Source organism: Mastomys coucha, unplaced genomic scaffold (assembly GCF_008632895.1).
Source record: "Mastomys coucha isolate ucsf_1 unplaced genomic scaffold, UCSF_Mcou_1 pScaffold2, whole genome shotgun sequence".
Classification (NCBI taxonomy): Eukaryota; Metazoa; Chordata; class Mammalia; order Rodentia; family Muridae; genus Mastomys; species Mastomys coucha.
Window position 1 is genome coordinate 26,082,887 of NW_022196902.1, and position 19,647 is coordinate 26,102,533.

Below are 19,647 nucleotides of genomic sequence, written 5' to 3' on the forward strand. Positions count from 1 at the left end.
AGGCTGAGATAGGAGAAGCAAGATTTCAAGACCTTTATGTTGTACACAGCCAGACACTATCACAAACAAGTTGAAAGTATATATAGATTGTATAATATTGGACCTATTCCTCCAATTACCAAATTAGAGAGACCATTGGATAACAATCAACAAATTTCTAGTTCCTCATATTTTTGGATTTCATTCCCTTAGGATATGTTGATAATATTAATTTTCATATTAAGATATTAAGAAAAGGTAATTATCACTTCCTGTTGTTTTTGTTGTAAGAGATGGAATTAGATTTGTGTGGATTGGTTGAAAGATTAATTTGTTGATTCTTCTAGGGTGTAGTTTTGCTCCTTATGTTGCTGTTTTCCATCTATTATCCTTTGTAGAGCTGGATTTGTGGAAAAACATTGTGTAAATTTTGTTTTGTCATGGAATATCTTGTTTTCTCCATCTATGGTAATTGAGAGTTTTGCTGGGTATAGTAGTCTGGGCTGGCATTTGTGTTCTTGTAGGGTCTGTATGACATCTGCCCAGGATCTTCTAGCTTTCATAGTCTCTGGTGAGAAGTCTGCCATAATTCTGATAGGCCTGACTTTATATGTTACTTGCCTTTTTTCCCTTACTGCTTTTAAAATTCTTTCTTTGTTTAGTGCATTTGGTGCTTTTGTTATTATGTGATGGGAGGAATTTCTTTTCGGGTCCAGTCTATTTGGAGTTCTGTAGGTTTCTTGTATGTTCATGAGCATCTCTTTCTTTAGGTTAGGGAAGTTTTCTTCTATAATTTTGTTGAAGATATTTACTGGCCCATTACCTTGGGAGTCTTCACTCTCTTCTATATCTATTATCCTTAGGTTTGGTCTTCTCAATGCATCCTGGATTTCCTGGATGTTCTGTGTTAGGAGCTTTTTGCTTTTTGCATTTTCTTTGATGGTTGTGTCAATATTTTCTATGGTGTTTTCTGCCCCTGGGATTCTCTCTTCTATCTCTTGTATTCTGTTGGTGATGCTTGTATCTATGACTCCTGATTTCTTTTCTAGGTTTTGTATCTCCAGGGTTGTCTCTCTTTCTGATTTCTTTATTGTTTCTATTTCCATTTTTAGATTCTGGATGGTTTTACTCATTTGCTTCACCTGTTTGATTGTGTTTTCCTGTAGTTCTTTAAGGGATTTTTGTGTTTCCTCTTGAAGGGCTTCTAGCTCTTTACCTGGGTTCTCTTGTATTTCTTTGAGGGTGCTATTTATGTCTTTCTTAAGGTCCTGTATCATCATCATGATAAGTGATTTTAGATCTGAATCTTGCATTTCCAGTGTGATGGTGTGTCCAGGACTTGCTATGGTGGGAGAATTGGGTTCTGATGATGCCAAGTGACCTTGGTTTGTGTTGTTTATTTTCTTATGCTTGCCCCCACCATCTGGTTATCTCTAGTGCTACCTGCCCTTGCTAAATCTGACTGGAGTCAGTCCTTCCTGTGATCCTGGTTGTATCAGAACTTCTCAGAGTCAGGCAGTCTCTGTGACCCTGGGAGTGCAGCAGCTTCCTCTGGGTGTTGTGGGACAGGCTGTGGAGCTTGTACCCAAGGTCTGCTCAGGACACCAGCCCAGAGAGACTGGAAGGAACCTGAGCCACTCTGCTGGCGGAGTTCCTGTGTGCCTGGTCCTTCCTGCAGGTCCCAGTTACTCCTGGTGTTGGCACAGATGTTGTGTCTTCCTCGCCTCTGATCCTGAGAGTGTCAGAGCACCTGGGAGTGGAGCTTCCTCTGGGTGTTGTGGGACTGGCTGCAGAGCTTGAACCCACAGCCGCTCAGGACACCAGCCCAGAGAGACCAGAAAGAACTCGAGGCACTCTGCTGGTGGAGTTCCTGTGTCACATAATTTTATTTTTAAAGCATAAGACACAAAGATTTATAAATCCAAATTGGGTTCTAGGCTAACAAAATACAACAAGATGGGAATGTAGTCAAATAAAAAATGGTAATTGAATGATTCTTAAACATTTTAAAAATATTTTAAGAAACTACAGAATATGTGTATCAAATTCTTACAGAAAATGATCATTTTGAGCAGTAAATAATGAAATCATTTGTTTCCTTTAAAAACACTTGAATATTTATTGTTTGGGATTGAAAAGTGTTACACTCTTTCCGTGAAGAATGACAAGTCACTTTCCTCTCTTATAACATTCCTAATTGTTTTTATTCTTTTCTCTCTTCCATGAAAATTTTATTTAACTCTAATAAAATGAAATACTATTTATATTCATGCATTTTACCTGCAGGATAGAATTAGAAAAAAAAACTAATTTCAGTTTTCTTCTTTCGGTCATGTTCAGACTCAATTCATTGCAATTAAGTGTTTTTAGGTCAAACTGAATAATCTTTAATAATCTTTAATCATATCCATTTTGTTTGATATAGTTTTTAAATCACAATCTATAAATATTATCTTTAAATATAAAGCAATGGCATGTATAATTTCAAATTACTGTTCTTATTACCATGTATAGTGTGTCAGTGTGGTTTATTAGTACGTATGAAACAGCTAAATTTTAGAACTTAGGGCAATAATGTGTTTTTTTTAATAAAAATCTGCATATGTCTTTAGGGGAAGTATTTTAACTTTTATTTTATTGTCCTTTATGTACTCAGTTTTTCCACTAAGTAAAGTCAACTTATTGGAAGAACAAATAGGATTTGGGATTGTTGGTAATTAAAAATACAATGATAGTAGTTATGCTAACATTTTCATTTATCGATGGACTTGCTTCACTACAATAAGCTTTTTATATAAGCAGCACCAACCTGTTTCTTCAGTTCCCTTCTGATATCTATTTGACAGGATCTTGCTAACATGGAAAACATAATATATTTCAAAAATTATGGATCTCTAAAGATTTTTCATTCCTGTGTTTTGGATCTCAGTTACGGGGATATTTTACTACTGTAGACCTAAGAAACATTCTTAACTTAAAAAGACACAATATATATTTACCTCCAGTTACCCAGTTAAGATGGTATTTGTTGTCCAGTAAAATTCTTCTTGACTAAAGATAAACTTGCAAGGATCATTCTCATTTGTCAATTTTAGAAGGTAGACTTAGTAAATCCTTTCCATATCTAAAAAGAGACATGATACAATATTTTTTTGCTCAAGTAACTATTATTTCATTCACTAGCTATATGTGGAGAACATAATTTAACTCTTTTGACATGCTTGATTTTGTGTGTGACTTAGCAAAATTCAGAAAAGATAAACTAAATGATTTTCACTGAAGTAACTAATAAGATTGCAATTAAATATCAGATTGGTCAAAGTTCTGTGAAATTTCTCACTATTATGTATATTAAGAGTTTCCCTTATTGGCTGACAATGGATGCTAGCTGGTGTCTAACACCCCAATAAGAAAGAGTACCTGCTCATCTTTACCTACACTTTTCAGTATGAACTTGAATTTATTTAGCTGGAATTCCCAGAGCTTCTGTCTCTAGATTTTCAAGATGCAAATGACATGGCCTTGTCAGAGTTGGCTTTCAAGTTGCACAGTATTACTTTTACAGCATTCTGTTGGTTACAAATAACTTACACAGCCAAAGTCTAGCTGATGGATCTGTCTACCCTAGGATTTCCTATTAGTCTAAAACATCTTAGCTCATTGCTGAAATCTTCCAAGTTATTGCTCTTATTCTAAGACCTGTGATTCCCCAAATCTGCCTTTGTACTATGTGCCTAACGCCCTGAGTATTTTTGATGTTGAAGTTAAGCCAGAGAAAGCTAGTTTAAGTGGCAGGTGTCCTAACTCACAAGTCTGGGGAAATTAAACTTTTCATGGCAATAGCAGGATTAAGAAAACATATGCGTCCTATAGGATATATGATGACACAGAACCTGACATTATCTCACACATAGTTAACATATGATGCTAGATTTCACATAATATCACCTATAGTATTTCAACTTTTATTTTTGTTATAATTTAATCATATTTCTCCCTTCCCTTTCCTACCTCTCAAAGCTCCCAGGTACCCACCACTCTTCTCTCGCCTTCAAATATATAGTCTCCTTTTCAGTAATTATTATTTCATGCATATGTCTACTTATACATACAAATGTATTCTTAAATACAACCTGTTAGGTCCATATAATCTAATATAGATCAGAAGACAGCTGAATTTTGAATATCAATGAAGAGGCCCTCCGATTATTGAAGCTTCTATAAACAGAACTTAGAAAAATCTTATGCTAAAATAATACGTTGTTTTACCAGTTCTTTCCCATGATCTCTTCTAGAAATGAAAAAAGAAAAATCTGGGAAGAGTTCTTCAGATTTGAAAGATAAAGGTAATAGAATTCATTTAATATAACAGCACAACTGTAAATTGGAGTATCTAAAAAGGTATCTTGTACGTTTGCGGCATTGTCTTCACACTTGTGCAAACCATAATTGCACAGTCTGTTTATAATATCATACTTTTCAAAATCTAGCATTTATAAGGATGTGTGGAAGGGAGAAAGGCAATCATAAATGAAAGAAGGAATTCTCTTAACAGTAAAAAGTAATATAGATAACAAAATACAAAATAAAAGTATTAATATGGTCTTGTCTCTACAGCCTCTGACTCTCCCCTTTGTAATATCTATTTCTCTCTTTCTCTCTTTCTGTCTCTCTCTGTCTTTCTCTCTTTCTCCCCCTCTCCCTCCCTCCTCCTCTCTTTCTCTGGTGGATGACACTATTGAAACCCTTGAGAATCTTTTGAAAAAGAAAAAGAATAAAGCTAAGAACAGAGAGCAGGACATAGTAATTGGAGCTCATTTAACTAGATATATAACTTATCTTATGTAGTGATTTTGTTGCTGGAAAGAGACTAGAAATGACTCAGGATACTCTTATGAAAGTAAGTAGTTAGTTGGGAGCTTGATTACAATTTAGAAGATTAGTCTATTATCATAATGGAAGACTTTCTGAGAGTTTTATACATTCGTCCCCAGGTAGCAAGCAGACAGAGAGACAATGGGTCTTTTGTAACTTCAAAGCTTAACCCCAATGACTCATCTACTTATACAAGGACACACCTCCTTTAACAAAGACATCCCTACTCCAAGAAGCCTCATAGCTTCATAGCCTCATAGCTTCATAGCCTCATAGCTTCATAGCCTCATAGCTTTATAGCCTCATAGCCACATAGCCTCATAGCTTCATAGCTTCATAGCTTCATAGCCACATAGCCTCATAGCCACATAGCCACATAGCCTCATAGCCTCATAGCCTCATAGCTTCATAGCTTCATAGCCTCATAGCCACATAGCCTCATAGCTTCATAGCTTCATAGCTTCATAGCCTCATAGCTAGGTGTTTACCTTCTCCAAAACAATGTAGGAAAATTCTATAACATCTTTCTATTATCATTAGTAATGAAGCCCAAATCACATGAACTGAAGCTACTGCAAAGTTCTATTTGCTGGACTGAAACTTGGGACCCTCCTTGACTTGCATTTGCATAAGCTTTCAGTATCTTGATTTCCTTCACTGCTTAAACTTTCTTTAAATTCCCTTTTACAAGTTGAAAGCTCCTGAGGTCACTCCCTTTATTCCATATAGTGCTGAGTTTTCCTTTAAACTTTTTATCCCCTTGCTGCACAGGGTTTGGCTCCAACATTACATTTCCTGCTGTTGTTTTCTATCTTCAAGCAGTACATTTTGCATTTCTCTTTGTTCTACTTTCTCCTGTTTATTATAGAACTGCATAAGAGTGGTCAGTAACAACAGTAGGACCATCACTACTAGGCTGCCTTGAAATTTGCTCTGCCAATGCCATTAATGCGAAATTCTTCAATTTAGCCTCTGAAACTTTTTTAGATAATGACAAAATAATTTTATAATGCTAAAATAAATAGTCAGGTTTTCATTTACATTTAAATGGGTAAAATTAATATCAAACACTCTGGATGAAAAAAACATACCAGATTTTTTCATTTTTATTTGGTTTTCCTTTACTTGTTTTTGTCAAAGATGGGGTAAATATTTAGATCTATCTATATTTATATATAATGTATATATATACATATATATATATTTACATACATGGGAAATGATGATGTGGTCATATTAATACTACGGTGGTCTGAAGACTTCAAGGTCCAGGTTTTACTCTGTTGTTTGAAGGAAGTGATTGTATGTGTTTGTATGAAATTAAAATAGTTATACAACATAAATTAGACAGAAACCTCAAGGATGACTGTCAATTCTGCAGAGAGAAGCCATATAGCAATATATGAAAGAAATATGCAAGAAAGCTAACCAATAACCAGTATTACCAGCATTGGGCTTGTTTTGTTTGTTCTGTTTGGTTTGGTTTGGTTTTGGTTTACATGTACCACGGCCACATAAATAGGGCTCTTCCTTGTCTTTTGAGGTTTTAGGAGAGAGTTTTTAAGTCTTGGATCTACCTTTGCAATACCTAAACCAGCAACAAAAGGCAGCAAAATTAGCAATGTATGCTAATTTTCCTTGGCAAAAGCTCTTTACTCTTCCTTACATAAACACACAAGACTAATGATACTATCTTCTAAATACCTAAATTATTCATGCTATGATATTTCCTGTAAATATGGTTGCAAATGTCTTTTTTGTAGTGATGCTGCTTGTATAATTTTATTGTGATTCAACATAGGTTTAGACAATACAAGTCAGAGGATCTATGTGATACTAGTAAATGCTGAAATTCTCTTTTCTGCATAATAGAAATAGCTTCTGAATTATGTTGAATTGAAGTAAGAGGCCCTTTAACAAGTGAGATCCTTCATCTTTCTTCAGAAAGATAAAGAAAGCAGGCTTCAAAGAGACTCTCCAGGAAGAAAATCATGACAGACACTTTCAAGTTCCCAAATCTTATATGACATATTAAATTTTTCTTTGAGTTTTTTCTTAGTAATGATAAGTTTTGTTAAAAAATGAAAAAAATATGTTTCTCTGAAATATATCTTTAAAAGATTTTTTGTTGCTTTATTATGATTTATTTAAAAAACAGAGGTATTTTTCATAATTCTAAATACAACAAATTATATATTTAAGTGTGTATAGATACATATATATTTATAACATTTTCTAATCAGTGTGAAGATATTTGCAAAGAGTAGATAAGAGTAAACAATAATGCATTAGGTGTACATTCCCATGACATAGATACCAAGTAAAATAAAAGTATATCAAACAGTATTAGAAGTAAAGTACAGTCTTTGTAGATCACAAATTGCAAAAGATGTGCATTAAATCACAAAGGCCTATACAAATATTAGTTAAAATAAGATAGAAGAGAAGTAGAGATGGGGAAGCAGGGGTAAGGAAAGATGAGGGGAGAGGAAAGAAAGGGGTGAGACAGACAGAGACAGAGAAGAGAGAAGAGAGCACTGAACCTGTAAAGTATTACTCTGTCTCTCCTTCTCTACCACCATGTGATGTTAGGGCAAAGAATCAATTTTCAAATTTTCTATATATCATTTATGATTTATTATTTAAATTATGCCCCAAGAAACTCTGGATTTGAAGGGCATGATAATTTTCAAATTTTCTATTAGTTGACACAATTATACATTTTGAGATATATTGAGATTTTTATATGTCTTTATCAAGGGGAATTTAGATCAAAGTTGGTAACTAACTTGTTGCCATGGATTTACTTTCATAGCAATATTTAAAATCTATTTTTAAAAAATACAGCAGTGCTGCTAATTTCACCCACCTAACTGAAACAGTCCATCTTTTATTAGCTATCACCATTTTCCCCCTTTGTCCCACCAGATACCTCTCCCGTAGCATCAAAGAATAAAATAGATATTTATTGACCTTGCTTATATGTGTTGGTGAGGTGTGTTGCCTTTGTACTTGTGCCTAGCTTATTTCGTCCATTCTGGGCATACTTTTAGCCACCGTGAATTACAATACTCTAAGCCATGGGTAGAGTTCTTCTCCATAGACCAGGACTTTGAAATCCAACCCCAAACTCTAATAGGCAACCATGGTAGGTCTCATATTTTTCCCATTTCTGTTGCATAAATGTTATTTAATTTGCAAAAGATTTACTGAGCCTTAATGTTGTAGAAAAAAACTAATTTACCCTCTGTGTGTTTATAGGTGTTTGGGGAGCAATAGTGATGTGCACAGCATTTTTCATAGGCATGTCTACAACCCATTTTATGGAACTACAACACTGGATTAAAGTTTGTTAAGGAAAGTGCTAATATTCATTTTAATCTTTCTCCAACAATGGGCTGTATTTTACACCTTTGTTGCTGCATACATAATATAGAATTATTTACTTAAACATTTATTTTTTATTTTAAGCAAAGCACAAATAAACAAAACTCAAAAGACATAATTATTTAGTGTTAATTAAATTATTTGAGGGGATGTTTAAGTATTGTGGTCCAGTGTTTTACAAAAATCACAAATCAACATGTTCTTATACTTTCAATTACCTCTTTTCTTAAATGAACAAATATAGATTGTACAACAATATGCTTAGTGAAAATAAAAATAACCAAGAATTTTAAGACCCTATTTCTGAAGAATACCTACTAAACTTGTTGAACATGGAAAAGTTGAGTTGGTGCCTGCACAGAATCTTATTTAACACATCCTCTCCAGAGTCCATGGTACTGGCAATTACTCTTCACACTACCAACCCAGCTGTAAACTTCCATCTACAATGGTAACCTGACTGCCGCATGCTCTAGTACAACAGTGGCATCATGCTGAGAGCAGTAACCAAGTAATATCCGGTTATATTTGAGGCCTACTTTATGGAAACCATTCCAAACACTACTTGGATAGCCAGGAACCTGAGACTAGATAGGACAGGTGTCTAAATATGCAAATACCGATGTTCTGCTAAAGGGATATAGCAATAAAATTTCCCTGTGTAGCCTTCATATTATCTAAGATTGAATAAAACCCTAAAATGTTATCACAAATGATAAGCAGAAAAATGTTAGTAGGGGTTCTATTTATGAATTTTAAAGTTTATTTTAAAATACATAAAAAATATATTTTATGTGTTTATCATGGGGAATATTATATATATACATATATACATGTATAATATTATATCATACATAAAAATTAACCAACCAAAAAAACTGTACAGTTAAATGTACTTCCACACAGCTAGACTATCCATTCAAGATGGAAGCTATGAAGATTCATATTGGATTTTATCTTTTGACCATTGAATATATTTGTATGTTTATATTCACCATAAAAATGAAAAACCCAAGGCAGAGTTATAACTAGGAAAGCAAGGAGCTATTACTCCATTTAAAAAAGTGTTCACTGTCTTCAGTCCTTCAGTGTATCTTAATCTTTAGCCTTTCTTAGTCTGTTTTCTACATGTTATACTGTATCTACATGCTCACTTTATACAAATATTTATACAAATACACATAGATTATGGACTACAGTAAGCATATGGAAAAGAGTATTCCTTCTTTTCATTTTGAGAGTGGGTGACCTCATAGTAGGTCCATCCATTTTGTTTTGCTTTGTTTTGTTTTGTTTTTGTTTTTTGAGACACGGTTTCTCTGTGTAGCCCTGGCTGTCCTGGAACTCACTCTGTAGACCAGGCTGGACTCGAACTCAGAAATCCACCTGCTTCTGCTTTTCAAGTGCTGGAATTAAAGGCATGCACCACCACTGCCCAGCAAGTCCATCCATTTTCATGAATATTTTATGACAATATTTTCTCTAGTACTGAATAGTATTACATATATGCCAATTTACATATATGCCAATTTACATATATGCCAATTTTTTTATAATTCATTCACTTTGTTTGCCTCAGTCAGCATGTAGGATACATGTAGGATTTCTATCCATGATGTTGATGAACATTTATCATTGGGAATATTCTTGAAGAATTAATGAAATAGAAAATCTTTGGCAAAACTGACTACAGAGTAGAAGAAACAGAGAGAGATTAAGGGGGAAAAGGAGGGAACAAAGAGAGGGATTGCAGATGAGAGACGGAAATTCAGTAATGCTTTTAAGACAAAACAGAAAGTTTTAAATCATGGATGAACAGATTACTGAAATTTATATAAATATATTTAACATTTAGTTAAAGAAGGCAGTTTGGAAAATAAGCGTAAATAACAAAAATTATTTGAAAAGAGGATAAATTGAATGAAAAAGAAATTATCCTCAGAGTGAATAACAATGATTTACCAAAAAAAACAGACAATTTGAATAAATAAGAAATCATTATCCTCAAAGTGACACTCAATGGATTTGCTGACAGCTTCTTCTATGTTAAACAAATTGCATCAAGTGATAAAATTAGAGAGAAATATACTGAAGTTGCTCTATTATGAGACAATCATGACATCAATGAAAAACTACACCAGAGTCTTACCTGCCAGAAAGTCTTGATTCACTGAGATAAACTGTGTTCAACTTTATTGACACTGACTCAGCTGTGCTATAGTGTTGACTTCAGGAGGCAGAAAAAAATGTGATTAGCTCACAATGTGCTTTCACATGGGCAGTTAGTTATCAGACTCCTACTTGAAGAGAAGCCCTACTTCTCTCCATATTTTCATAACAAAAGGATGATGCAGAGGTCCTTGAGAGACATAAGGCCGGGAGATTTATCTACACCGCAAAAGGAAGGGAGAAGAAAGCATTGTAATGCTTCTAAAGTATATTTATTGTCTTAGACAAACAGAAATCAGGGCTTTGTTAGGAAGGAACATTTAAAATGTTTGATCAAAATGAGCACCATGATAGTCCTCTTGGTCAACGGAATACAAGGACATTTTCAGAATAAGATTCCACTTAACAATATAACACAAAAATTAGATAAATAAAAGAGCCAATTACATAAGACTTTCATAAGACACAATGCTTGTTAAATCATAAAAAATAAAGACATGAAAAGGGCCTAGTTATAGTCACATGAGATATACATGGACATATATTTAAATTATTTTTATAAATTAAAACTGACAAAATTCCAGCATTGCTTCATTTGTCATGACAAAGATTGAAAAAGAGTTCTGGTGTCATAGGCATATCCAGAAAAGTGAAGAATACACTAAAACTCTCATTTCAATCTGAACATTGTATCACACAAAGCCTCCACGGAAGAAATGGATCATAACTGAAAATAGAAAGATTGAGTAATTGCCTTTGCAGAGTATATTGTTATGCCTATGAACATGTCATTTATATTCATATGGATTTAGCCAGCATAAGATAAACTTAAAAAATTCCTAGGTATAAAATCAAACTATTCTATAAGTTCAACAATAAGTAATATAATTATTCATTATTTAAATTGATACTATTAACAACTGAAACAAATGTCTATGTATAAAGAATAAGTTTAACTATATATTTGTAATACTTTTACATAGAAACCATGAAACAACTTTTAAAATGCATAAAAAATGAACTTGAATAGGTGTTCCTTTGTTATATCTAGAACATACCCTTTTCTAAGCCTGTAAGATGGCTCAGCATTGGAAAATGCCTGCTGCCTAGCTTTGCAATTTTAGTTTGATTCCTGGGACCAAAATGGTAGGAAAGGAGAACAGAGTTTTCCTTTGACCTTGAAAAAGATACACAAAATAAACAAAATGTGACTTATATATTTTAAAAATAAAAGATATGGTATATTATTTCCTCCTAAAGAAACATATATTATAATAAATTACTTTAAAATATAACATAATACATCTACTAAATTTTTTCTTGTAAGGGAAAACAATAAGAATGAAGGAAAAGGTCTTGAAAATGAGTTAATTGGGAACTTGTCTATCCAGGTGTGCTTATTTATTATAAAATATTTTAAATAAAATTCTGTACTTAGCATGAATCGTGCTGACAATGAAAATATGCGGCATGTGCAGCATTACATATAAGTATATAATATAGCATTGTATTCCTTCACACATATATAATATAGCATTGTATTCCTTCACACTCACAAACACGTATTATATATAAGCACTGTCTACTTAAGCCCTCATTAAAATGGAGAGAGAGTAACCTGAGTCAGAAAGCTACTTGTTACTTAGTGAGTATACTGTTCTCATCACTCATATATGGTCCTTTCTTTGGAGTAATGTTTAAATGTCATATCAGTCCAATTAATTTGAGTAGTTTAATTTTTTGAATGAATCATTTTTCATACAGAGTCATCTGTTATATTTATAATTATGACCCAGACATAAGGTAATGCATATTGATCCTAGATATTTATACCAGAAATCCTTATTGGTAATTATTCCCACTTAAGTTTAAAAGATTCATCCTGAGAAAGAAAGACAAGTCTATTTAGGAACTTTACTTTTTCATACCAACAAACCAACCTATCAACCAAACAAACAAACAACAGGACTCAGAGAGTATAGTTGTCTGTCACCTTAACAAGTAAGTGTTGTAAAATTACTCAATCTTTTAAGTCTTAGAAGTTATTGGGTCATTGGTTGCACTATATCCAACTTATCCTGCCATCTTTAAACAATACAGGGTCTTGCTCTTATTGAAGAGTTTTGTGTGATCTACATAGCCAACCCCAATTATATCTTATCTATTTAAATGAACACATTTCACATTTTGGAAGCTTGAGGTAAAGAAAGACTAATGAGTCTATACATAACTAGACATAAAAGAAAATAAAAATAAAGGCAGGCTGACATTATCAGAAATGTTGTACCTTACAAGCACACAGATGAAGTGATGACAGAATGAGCCAGGAACAGTGTGTGTGTGTGTGTGTGTGTGTGTAATCTGAGCCGAACTGAGGACAAAATCCTCTGACTTTATTATGTTTTCAGTGTCCACTAAGCAAACCCATCTGACCACCAAACTCCTTATGTATCTTGCCCAGAAAAAGACTGCAAGATCGGGGTCTCTGCATAAAATATTAAGCACTTCAGTTACATAGACAACTATTAAAATTGTTCCTATCTGGGTTTGCAAAGAATAATTGTTTTTCCATGTTGACCTAACAGCTTGTCAGGCAGGAAGAAACAGGGAAGATTTATGTGGTCATATTCGTGTTTGTGTGTGTGTGTGTGTGTGTGTGTGTGTGTGTGTGTGAGAGAGAGAGAGAGAGAGAGAGAGAGAGAGAGAGAGAGAGAGAGAGAGAGAGAGAGAGAGAGAGAGAGAGCATGTATGTGTGTAGTTGTAGAGTAAGAGAGTGGCACAATTTCACCTAAAATCTAAATGTTTACTCAGATGATATGAAAACAAGGCATTTAGAGAATATCATCAATATAATTCAGACAAAAATACCACTGATTTATCTTAAAATAAACTTAAATACTTACTATTTAACATTAATTTCTGAGTGCAGAAAAATAAATATTAATAAAGTAGCAAAGGCACACTGACTACTTAGTATGACTACTTAGTACCTAGGATCTCTGAAGGCGTCATGCATAGTATTCAATTGAATTTTCACAGAAAGACTGTTTTTATTAATGTGAAAATTGGAGTTCTAGAATACCTTACCCCCTACACGATTATCTCAGTATGCTCAGAATTCATCTTCAGAGTCATTCTAGACCTGTGCCTTCAGCCATCATGCTTCCTTAATGCCTCATACAAAAGCTCAACGTGCTGAACAAATGGTGAATAGGTAATATTCCTTTCTGTAAGTAAGTTCTGTAATCTATTGTTTCAATAGAAAATCTTCTCAATGCATTTTTACCTCTTGAATATGTGAGATTGCTATCAATTTTCTACTGGTGTTAAGAATTATTTCATATTACCAACTCAGTTTAAAAAACTAATTATCACAGATTGTGATTTGATAATTTGACTCTAAAACATAGACATCTCAGTGGCTGAACTCAGGTATGTGCAATTATAAGTCTAAATTTAATCTAAATAATATAGTTTACCTATTTCAAGCTCAGCTTAATATATTGTTTTGGATGTGTCATGATTAAAAACTTTTATTATAGCAATAACATTAAAGAAGTGAGTTTTTCCCTGAAAACATTAGAATTGGAAAAAATAATCTACCTTTGACTCCCAGGTGCTGTTTACTCAGCAGAATGAGTTTGGATCATTGAACCTCATACTGTCATTTGTAAAGTGACTCAATATTTATTTACGTAAATGGACTACATTTGAATATTATATAGCATGTCCATTTCTTCAACAAAGAATAAAAATCCATCCATAGCAGCTAAGGTATATGGTATTGAGGGTAAATTGCTAGTGATTACTAATTAGCATTATATAAATAAAATAGGTAATGCATCTAATATACTTACTTGAGAGGTAAAACTATGTGCCAAATGCAAAATATCACTGGCTACTATGATATTAATCGTTATTCCATTCTGTTTCTCATGTAAGCCTTATGTGTGCTAAAGCAGTTAAAAGAAACTATTAGGTAACAACAAAATAATAGAAGTTATCAAATATACTAGTGTTTTGTTTTGCAAGTACTTAAATAGAAGTGTTCTAAAAATGAATATTCTTAAATGTATACACTGATTTGTTAAGCGAATGAAGCAAAAACTCCTAAACAAAGTTGATGTTGTTTCTTCTTTTCCTGGCATGCATTTTTGAAGTTATAGCTTGCCTGTTCTACCTCAGAACACAGTGTTGATGACACTGAAAACTTATTAATGAAGCTCCATTCCTTAGGCCCAACAGCAATTTACATTTCATAAATTAAATCAACAGCCTAGCAAAGTGAATGCCTGGCATGAAAGGGCTGGTTCTCTGATGAGTGCCTTTGCTTGGGGATTGCTTGATTCTAAGTTTCCAAAATGCTCAAAGTGAAGACATCAAGTGTCAAATGTCAAATGTTATTCAAATCAGATATTGTATTCTTCTGCATTACTTAATCTGAGAGAAAAATAAACAGTGAAAAATGTGAAAAAATAAGCAAGCTCCTGCTTTGTGGCATCCGAGTCCTAATACCTTCACAAGTCATACTTTCTTTTCTCCTGCTTTGTGGCATCCAAGTCCTAATACCTTCACAAGTCATACTTTTTTTTCTTTCCTGAAGCTTCAAAGTTTATCCTTTGATTATTGATTTTTAGTGGATATTTTGGGGTTAGTTAATTTCAGTGATCATACAGGTCCTACCTAGGAACTACACTTAATATAACTCAAAACATATTTACTGATTAATAGAAAAGTCATCTGTAAAATGAGTTTTTATGCATTGAGCTCTTAAATGACAAAGGATTCTAAATAGCCTCTGCTTGCCTTAGCAAACTTCAACTTCATCCACTTGTAATTCTGACTCTTGGTATAGAACCTGAGTACCCCTAACTATTTCATCCCTGACTTTCCAGATAAATATTTGTTTTGCTTCTACTCACCCAAATCTCCAATTCCCTGTGAAAGACACCATTAGGTGTGAATAGGATTCTCTTAGATATTTCTTAAAACTTCTCTTAGGCTTATCTCATAGCTCATCCCTGTCCCTCTCTGCTACCTATCAGCTGGCAGAAACACTCCCTACCAGGCATCCCACAGCCTCAACACTTACCAAAGGTCCAGAAAGGGCAAACGAAACTAAGGCACAGATCCTGCCCAATAAGAATAAGACATAAACCTACATCCATCAACAGTACCAGGAACCACTGCTCAGAACACAATCCTTTACAACCAAGACAGGGAAATGCAACATAAAGGCACAAGACAAAGACTTAAAGTGTAGATTATGAATATGTTCAAGGACCTTGGAAATAATATGAACAAGTTCCTTAATGAAGTCTGTGAAAGCAAAACAGTGGAATGAAATGACAAAAACAGCTCAAGTCATGAAAGTAGAGATAGACTCATTAAGGTGGTTTCAAACTGAGATACAACTGCAAATGCAAATTTAGAAAATCAAACAAAAATCCACTAGGTAAACATGACCAGGAAATATAGAACATGGAAGAAAGAATCCCAGGCATTAAAGGAAGAGTAGGAAAAAAAAAAAAGAATTCTTCACACAAAGAGAACATTATTTTTTTTAAAATCCTGGCATAAAACATCCAGGAAATCTAGGAAAGTATGAACACACCAATTTTAAGTAATAGGAACAGAATAAGAAGGAGAAACCCAGATCAAAGACACAGAAAATATTTTCAACTAAATCATAGAAAAATTTCCCTTCTCTGAAGAAAGAGGTACCTATAAACATACAAGAAGAACAGAAGACCAAATAGCATGAGGAAACAAATTCTTCATGACACATAGTAATTAAAGCACTAAACATACAGAACAGACATGCATGGCGAACGCAGACTTCCCGGGTAGACTGGCAGCATGGGCAGCAGTAAAATTTCGTCTCTAGGACCTTGCCAAGCAGCTGCAGGCCCTTCTGTAATGCCCACGACACCCTCATCCTGTGAAGAATCAGTGGGTGTCAACAGTTACTATCCAACGCCTCCAGTACCTATGCTGGGACCAGCTACAGGGCTCATTACAGGCTCAGATGGGAAGGGCATGAATCCACCTCTTCTACACCCAGCCTGTGCCTGTCCCCAATGCCAATAAAATTGCTGTGCAGTTTATTGCCACAGCCTGTCTCCTTCTATGACTGCCCTGTCCAGATGTGCTGTCCTTCCTGCAGCAAGGTGCTTGTGACCCCGTTGTCCTACAATGCCGGAGCCCTCACCGGGCTCTCCTGTGGCAGTCTGTGTCTGCTGAGATGCATTTCTGGCCACTTCTTCATCCCATTCTGTATAGACACCCTGCAGGTTGTGAACCACTACTCTACCAACTGCCAAGCGCTCCTGGGCACCGACAAGCATTTGTAGGTCTCGGCCAGCCAGCTACAGCGAAGGTAGTAGACAAATGTGACTGGAAGTTAAGTTACCTGACCCCTTTCCAGCATGGCCAGAAGAGGTCCGTTCCTTGATCTCATCTCTTTCTGGGCTCCATCTTCGTGTCTTTGAGGGGGTGGGAAAGGTTGGAAAAGTAACAAACCTCCAAACCCAGAAACTGCTGCTGAAGGTGTGCCCTGCACATCCAAAAACATGGACCTTGTATGTTGTTTCAAGGGTTTACTGCCTGCTTACGTTACTACTAACTATAATTTGCATCTCTGTTTTGTACTTCCGTTTGCATCTCCTCTTCTGATTTAATATTGGCTGCCTCCTCTTCCTCAGTGGGCTTCCGTGGTGCCAGCCTCAAACCTGAAGCCACAGTTTGCCCTATTTTTCACTGTTTGGCTTTATCTGTTCTGCCTCTCCCCATCCCTAGTGTCAGAGACCTCCCCTTAAAAATTCTTCAGTTGTGTAATTGCAGACTTCTCTGGTACTCAGAACCATTTTAATTTAATAGTTCCCTCCCACCAAGTACACAAAAGGACTGCTGATAGCCACCAGACACGTACAGATAAGGCTACAAGTAGTAAATAAAAGGCTCACAGCCCCTGCTGTCTCAGCCCCGATCCTATAAAAGGGCTCCTTCTTCACACAGTTTCTGTGAATTCCACCTGTGGAAATTACTTGGCAGGTGGACATTTCATGATACACCCTGCTAGTGTGTTTTTAGCTGGTTTTGTTTTAGTTTTTTATATACAGTCCAGCTTTGTTGCCCAGGCCACCCTTGAACTCCTAGGTGATCCTCAGCCTTCAACTCTCAAATACAAAGGGCTCTAGACATGTACCTCTGCACCTACTGGGCTTTTTGTTCTGTGTTTCTTTGACAGAAAATCAAACAGGTTATTTCATTGACTGCCTATGTAGGTTTTGTGTGGATTAGAAAACCTTGTCTCTCTTGGGCCTCTTTGGGGGAGTCAGGGGAGTCCATTTGAGCCCATGATGTAGTTCTGAGAGATTGGCTACCGGAACTCCCTCAAGACAATCTGAAGCATGATTTCATTTTTTAAAGATGAGCTTGCATGGTACTGTCATGGTTTCCAACATCAATAGAACAGGTAGAAGGATGCCAAAGACAAGGTCAAGGCTCTTTCTAGGGTAACTACTCTGTCATGTATAGTATTGACACAGTCTGTTCCATCCTAAACCTACACAAGATCTGCTGCAAATAACAGTGTATGAAGTGAACCTGACTGGAACAGCAGTTTGCATATTGGTTAAGATACAATCCTAGCCACTGATTGAGCCATTCATACAATGATCCAGAAGCACTAGCTGTCATTTTTACAGTGAATTATGGGTAATAGTACCATACATGACTTTGATGATATCTGCCTTTAAACAAGTAAAATCTTTGGTCACTCAGTGACCAATTCAGTTCACCTGTATATATATATATATATATATATATATATATATATATATATATATATATATTTGTGTGTGTGTATGTATGTGTGTGTGTATATATATATACACACACACACATACATACATACACACACAACAAAAAAAGAATAATTGAAGATAAAAATCAACTAATATAAAGCCTGGTCCATTAGAGTACACCTGATACCTCAGTGGAAACTATAAAAGCTATGAGGGGTTAATTCTACAACTCTAAGAAGTTACAAGTGTCAGCAAAATTATCAGTCATAATTGATGGAGAATGAAAAGCTTTTCGAGACAAAAACTAAATTAAAGCAGTATCTATCTACCAATCAAGCACTACAAACAGCATCAGAAGGAAAAGACAACCTAAAGAATTGAACTATACCCAAGAAAAGACATAGGACAAAAAGGAGCAGGCTAGCAGATCAAATAGGTATGTGTGGGGAGACTATACCATAACTATAAAATAATAAGAATAAATAAACACTGCACATTGATAACTATCAACTAGAATGGTCTCAAATAATCATTGAAAAGTCAGGACTAACAGAATAGATGAGAAAACAGGATACAGATTTCTGCTCCATCCAAAAAATATCCCTTATCATCAAAGATAAACATCACCTCAAGGTAAATGGCTGGGTGACAATATTCCATGCAAATGAACCCAGGAAGCAAGTAAATATAGATATTTAATAGCTATTTTATACATGCAAAATAAAATTGAAACCAAAATGAGTCAGAAGAGATAGGAAGAAGTCTACACATTTATCAAAGGAAAAATCCACCAAGAGGATATTTCAATTATAAACATATATACACCAAGCACACGGTGTCCAATTTCATGAAAGAAATGCAACTGCAGCTGAAAATCATATATTGTTCCTCACACATTGATAGCGAATGACCTTAATATGTTACCTTGCCAAGAAACATGCCTAAACAGAGAAATGCTGGAGCTAAGCGATCTTATCAATCAGATGGACATAATAGACCTACACAGAACATTTCACCCAAACACAAAAGAATATATCTTCTTCTAAGCAGCTCATGGGACTTTCTCCCAATTTGGCCACATTATTCAGATACAAAGCAAACCTCAACAGATTTAAGAAAATTGAAATAACACCCTTATTCCTGACATACATAGTTTAAAGCTGAACATGAGCAAACGACAAAGCAAAGAAAGTTTATAAACACATGGCAACTGAACAGCTCATTACTCATTGAAAAATGGATAAAGGTGAAAACTAACAAGGAAGAGAGACATGTTTTAGAATTGAAGAAAAAACACATTAATGTATCCAACCGTATGGGACACAATGAAGTTGATTCTGAGAAGCAAGTCATAGCACTGTCTACATAAAAATAAATGGTGAGATCTCATGCTAGTAACTTAATGGCATAACTTTAATACAATAACAAT

General features: G+C 34.8%; 1 protein-coding gene and 1 pseudogene across 1 annotated transcript in view; both read left to right on the plus strand.

Annotated features, from left to right (window-relative positions):
* The window catches only part of Trdn (triadin), a 413,724-nt gene that overhangs the window by 298,243 nt on the left and 95,834 nt on the right, over positions 1–19,647 (plus strand). The window contains exon 22 of the mRNA XM_031380731.1: positions 4,275–4,325. Within this exon, the coding sequence (XP_031236591.1) occupies positions 4,275–4,325 (51 nt within the window). The remainder of the gene's footprint in view (positions 1–4,274; positions 4,326–19,647) is intronic.
* LOC116097906 lies at positions 16,270–16,763 on the plus strand (annotated as a pseudogene).